Genomic DNA, 6,000 nt, shown 5'->3' with positions numbered 1-6,000 from the left:
CAGGGAAGGATATAGGATGCTATTAGTCAGATGATGCTCTAGGCTACTCTAACAAAGAGTCCCCAAAGGACAGAAGTAAAGTGCAGGGTGGAGTTCATTTCTCTTTCATGCATTCAAACCCAGAAAGGTGATCCAAGTCTGGCAACCTCAGCTCATATCTTCCAAGATGATAACCAGCTCTTAAATTTCTCAGGCAGAACAAGATGGGCTAGACAACGCTAAACAGTCTGGTGGCTACACTGCTTTGTGCTTTCATTCCACTATAGTCAAATTCAGTGTATCTATCCTTTTTATCCCAAGCCAAGAAGTGCATAGATTAGCTTGTTCTGTATTGCCTTTTTGTTGTTTGTTTGTTTTTTGAGACAGGGTTTCTCTGTGCCTTTGGAGGCTGTCCTGTCCTGAAACTAGCTTTTGTAGACCAGGCTGGTCTTGAACTCACAGAAATCTGCCAGCCTCTGCCTTTGCAGTGCTGGGATTAAAGGCGTGCGCCACCACAGCTCAGCACTGTTATTGCCTTCTTACACATCCACTAGTGGCTTAAAAGCAATGTGTCTTACTGATCATGGACTGAAACACTTAAAACTGTGAGTCAAGATAAACCTTTCGTCTTCATAATTAGATCACCTTAGGTATTTGTTACAGTTGTGGAAAGCAGATCAGCTCCTAGATATGACCAAATACAAGAGAGGCCGGGAAAGGCGATCTTCAGTTTAGACGTCTAAGTGTCTGGCTGAAACCCTTGAATCAAGACTCCTGTGTTCTGTTATTAAAATACATAAAAGGTGTGCAAACACCAAGCACCATCAGCAGTTTCCGAAACGTGTTTATCCACAAATATATATATATGCACACACACACACACACACACACACACACACAATATCTCTCAAGACTTGTGTCTTATTATGTATTGCATCAGCCAGGATAGGAGAGTTAATCATGCAGCAGCAACCACCACCACCCCCCCCCCCCCAGTGCTAAAACAAAAGATCAGCAGTTGGGTTCTTATACGTATCCACAGGGAGATGGCAAAGCTGTGCAGCCTGCTGCAAGCTTGCGATAGACCCAGGTGAGCCAAGCCCAGGCTAATGACTCACAGCTCGGTAAACGTTTGTTTTACGCTTACGTTTAGGGTGGGACAATACATGCAAAAGCCTGTGTAGTTATTTAAGCTTAAAGGGGATTTACTAAAAGGTTGTATCCTTGAGAGACCCAGACACCCTATGCCTTTGCCCAAATCACACCATAGGAACTGGTTTGTCAAATGTCCTACAGTGGCTGACATCGGGGACGTTGCTGCAGTTGCACCCCGATCTAGACCAAGGCTCTCGCTGCTGCCACAGGGCATAGTGGCCCCAGGAAAGTAGACGGACATGTTACTGTTGCCGCCTGTCTGCAGAAGCAGGTCATTCTCAGGTGAGTCATTCTACGACGTTTAAGACGTAAAGGCAAGGGCACTGAGTTAACAAAGCCATAGGCCCAGGCACAGGAGCCCCTCGCTGGTACTAGGCATTCACCTGTTCAAAGAGCATAAGGAATCCCAAGACATGGGCAGCACCTTGTCACCAAGCCTCATTGTGCCATTCCAGTGCTTTATAAACACCCCAGTGCGAGCCAGCTTTCTCTGCTAACTCAGTTTGGTTACAAGATGCAACTGTGAAGAAGGTCTGTCCCCTCGTGTTTCTACAATTGCACTGAGAGAAGAGGCCGGAACTTCGTGTTTAACTTAAGGTTAATTGCTGTGGAATATTAGTTTAAGATGCGTTACACTCACTTATGCTGTTTAATGATAGCAAAGATGTCTTGCATTCCTTCATGTTGCCTGTGTTTGCTTAACTCTGTAAAGCTGTGTTACTTTGCCTGCCTAAAACACCTGATTGGTCTAATAAAGAGCTGCGGTCCAATGGCAAGGCAGGAGATGGAAATAGGTGGGGCTGGAGATTAGATAGGAAGAGAAATCTAGACTCTAGAGGGACGGAGGAGTGAGAAAAGGAGGGGAGGAAGATTCCAGAGGGCAGCCACCCAGCCACTCAACCACCCAGAGCAAGAAGTTTGGTACAGAGAAATAGAGAAAGGTAAAAAGCCCAGAGGGAAAAGATAGATGGGATAATTTAAGTTAAGAAAGGCTGGCTAGAAATAAGTCACATAAAGGCCAGCAAGTCTCTATGCATCTATTTGGGAGGAGGCAAAAAAGAGAGAGAGAAAAGAAACTACAGTTAATTATGGGGACAGACTCCAGGCATCTGGCAGTAGTGTCTTGTTTATCAAAATCTGTAAGCCACCATATTCTTAACAACAACAAAAAACATTGCGCTATGAAAAACAAAATGATTCACTCCGCTTTGGTAAACTGGGTGGGCTAGGGCTTGGTCCCTTTCTCTGGCTGGAAACATTCAGCAGGAGAACACTGAGATGGTGCCAGGGAGGAAGGCTTGACGAAGGCCTAGCAACACGGTCCGTACCATTGGTGATGGCCTCTGACCCTCCATACACGCTCCATCCACTCCCTAATGGTGACATACGGTCAGGAAACTGGGTGCTTGAAGGATTGAGCATTCGTATGCCCTGAAAACAGCAATGGCCCCAAAGGCCCCAGGAAACCAGCCAACCAGATTGCCAGTTGGGTTTTGCAGGGACTCACACTTCCCATGCGAACACTGGCAAAACCCCAGGAAAACCAAGGCAAACTGGGTCACCCATACCAAGGCCAGTGAGTACACGGTCTGCGTTGTATCCCTCAGAAGGTGCTATGAAGAGCCAGGAGTTCTGGCTGCTGCTAGTTCACTCATCTCTGTTTTTCAGCTGGCCATATGTTTGAAATCCCTTAGTGTTTCAACCCCATGACGTGGCCATTGCTGGCCACGTGAAGAAGAAATCATTTACAATGGTGACGTCGTGCACCCGTGGTCTACGAAGCACAGGACTAGGTGCTTTGATAGATTCATTTACGTCATCTTGCCCACAGTCCTAGGAAAGAGGCAGCACTATTATCCCCATCTTACAGCACAAACTGAGCCACACAAGAGATTTAGTAACTTGACAATATCACATTACTCTCAAGTCACAGATCTATGCCATTGTGTACAGATAGGCTCTACATTGTGTGGTCCAACCGTCATGGCAGGATGCCTGCCCTATGGATGGAGACTGCCTTGCCATTTCAACTCCAAATCTGAAGCCAGTAGACTTCTCCCACCCATCCACCATCAGACGAACTACTGATCATGCTGGCATAAAGCCTGGTCTCAGAAAGGAACAGACATGCTATGCCTGGGTGGCATCTTCTGTTTAAGAAGCTGAGCTTGGGGTTGTGAGGCCATGGGGAAGATCATGCTACAGGTTAGTAGGACTTGCTACCCGTCATTTCACATCACTGTGCCTCAGCTATCAGAGCCACAAGACTGGAAATCTAGCCCAGTGATGAGTAGGTCTCCAGCTAGGATTTGGTGGCTCAAATATTCACTTAGCGCTTTTAAGTCAACAGAAACAACTGGTTAGAATTCCCAAGGGAGCCTCTACACACAAACGCAAAGCCGGAAGGAACTGTAGTACCTTTTAGCCTCCTTTCCCCCTGGTAATTTGTTTTTATATATTAAAACAAAACTAAAACAGGCCTCAGTTTCGGGGTCTGCTGAGGGAGATGGTCTAGTTTGTCATTGTACCCTCTGCCACCAAGGAGCGTGCTTCTGGCCCCTGCAGCGCACACTGGGGAAGGGCTGTGCTTGCATTCTGCCCTTACAGGGGATGTTCGGTTTTTCCCCCCTTAACCCTGACACTTTCACTTCCTTTGCAGGGACAAAGTGTCTCATACGGGCCACGGTGGTGGACGACACTGCCTCTTTCCAGGCCATCTCAGGACCTGTTTCCAGAGGAGCCTAGCTTGAGGATTCCTTGTCGAGATGACTGGGTTATTCTACCCACAACTGTTGAGGTGAGTGGCTATCATTGGATGCCTTTACACTTGGGTGTGCGTTACTGGGCCTGGAGCCCGGGGCTCCAGTAAGTGAGTGTTCAGCCATGGGCTCCTGCTCTTGGCGCAATAAGTAAATTCCTTTCTGACGTTCCTATCTCAGGGTGTGTGAAATAGCCATTTCCTTTGCCGTGAAATCTCTGCATAGAATGTTCAGCCTCGTCGCCTTCTCTCTGATGAGCACACAGGGGAGGATGGGGCATGGGCTGTAACAGCTGAGCTGTCTGTTCCGGAGCAAGCTTCTTCCTGGCTCCTGAAGCCAACAGCACAGCTCCTGCCTCGGATCCCTTCGTCTCCCCTCACGTCCCCCTTAGTGCCATGCTTTCCTTACTCAGCCTCACAGAGATACACCAGGAGTTTTCTGGAACCAAAGATATCTACGGTCTCCCGGGGTGTTTAAAGTTGTATGTGTTTCTTTTTAAACAAGTTCATCTCAAAATGCATGCTGGGAGCCGATGCTGAGGAAGGTGGATAGTTGCCTACAACGAGCCGCTTTCTTGAAGTATTTGACGTTGCTGGGTTAAATGAGGGACCCAGAAGAGCTGGCCTTGTATCTGCTGTCCTTCAAACATAAACTGGTTGTGATATTATAGCATTATTTGTTCATTCACTCACGTGCTATATACAGTTACTGAGCACCTACTGTCTACTGGGTGTCTAGGGAACAAAGCAAGTGTTTCCCAAGCCCTAGCCCTGGAGGAGGGGTGAGGGAGTGGAGTAAGAATACTGAGAATGAGGGATGACTCACATACAGACAGAGCAGTCAGGGGTGAGCCAGGAACATGGATTTTGACTGCACACAAAATGATCCTGGGACTTGAAAAGGGATGGGTCACAGACCCCTCTACTGACTGTCACTCTGATCGCACCAAATGCCTGTCTTTCAACGCTGAAGTGAAGATATTTAAGAAAGGCCAGGAAAAAAAAATTGAGGCTATATTTTAAACAGTGGAAAATAAAATCAAAAAAGGAAGTCTAAGACGCAGAACAATGGCCCTCGGGAACGCTGAAGGGCATCAGAGTGAAGCAGAGTTTAGTTAACGTGATTCAGAGCTAGCATCTTCGTTAGCTACGCTTTCACTAAACAGTAATGCATAGAACCCTAAAATTTTCTGATAATTAAACTTGGGGCATTTGTTTTAGACAATGTGTGTTTAAGCAAGAGGTGGGGCTCCCTGGGAACCCCAGAGGGCCAGGTGTGAGGGGTACACCCCTTTAATCCTAGCTCTCTGGGGTGCAGGCAGGCAGTCTCTGAGTTCGATGCCTATCTTGTCTATATTTCTTTTTTCCAGCCAGGGCTACATAATAAAACGCTGTGTGTGTGTGGGGGGGGGGTGTGGAACAGATCTGAGTTTGTTTTGCCGCCAGCCCCCTTAGCCTGCAGACAAATCGTCAAATGCTTCCTTTCCTTGAACCTCAATGTTTCCCACTCCAATTGGGTGGCAACACTCTCCACTGGAGGCCAGTTGCTCAGAGACATGAGATGTTGTGTATGTGTCACTATACAACAGGGGGACAGTGGTAGTGTTGGTGGTTTGTAATAACGGGGCTGGCGACTTGAACAGGACAGTCCGATGCAGAGGGCCTGCTCACGGGTCCCGACTCTTCCTTTAGTGGCTATGACACTATTTTTTAAGTCATTTAGGCTCAGAGTCCCAAATTGTCTCATGCATAACAGTTAGCATGAAGCTTGCTCCTTCCTAATTTTGTTTGGATGTTCACTTGAAATGACTCTTAAATATAAACACCGTGTATGAATCTGTCGTTACTAGGAAGCCTTGGGAAATTAGCGGTACTGGTTAAAATTCACCCTCCACTCTAGACAGCAAGCGAACACAGTAGAGCTGGGATTAGAAGCAAGGTGGGGTTCTTACCACTTTCACAAGACGTAAAAACAACCATGCATTTCACACACACACACACACCAAGAATTCTACAGTGAGGGTGCGGGAAGAAATCTCAGCTCTGAGGAGGAGAGGTGCTTTGAACAGGCAGCAAGCAGTTCCAGGGGACTGTCCCGCTGTGGGTGA

The 6,000-nt window shown here is 47.2% G+C and overlaps 1 protein-coding gene across 1 annotated transcript in view; it reads left to right on the top strand.

The window, feature by feature from the left end:
* The first annotated feature begins 3,884 nt into the window (after window positions 1–3,884).
* Window positions 3,885–6,000, top strand: part of Rbpj (recombination signal binding protein for immunoglobulin kappa J region) — a 187,828-nt gene continuing 185,712 nt past the window's right edge. Inside the window, exon 1 of the mRNA XM_051174035.1 lies at window positions 3,885–3,931. Coding sequence (XP_051029992.1) covers window positions 3,900–3,931 — 32 coding nt within the window. The 5' untranslated portion in view covers window positions 3,885–3,899. The remainder of the gene's footprint in view (window positions 3,932–6,000) is intronic.

Source organism: Phodopus roborovskii, unplaced genomic scaffold, assembly GCF_943737965.1.
Source record: "Phodopus roborovskii unplaced genomic scaffold, PHOROB, whole genome shotgun sequence".
Classification (NCBI taxonomy): domain Eukaryota; kingdom Metazoa; phylum Chordata; class Mammalia; order Rodentia; family Cricetidae; genus Phodopus; species Phodopus roborovskii.
The sequence above is the reverse complement of the archived record's forward strand: the minus strand, read 5'-3'. Positions and strand labels throughout refer to the sequence as shown.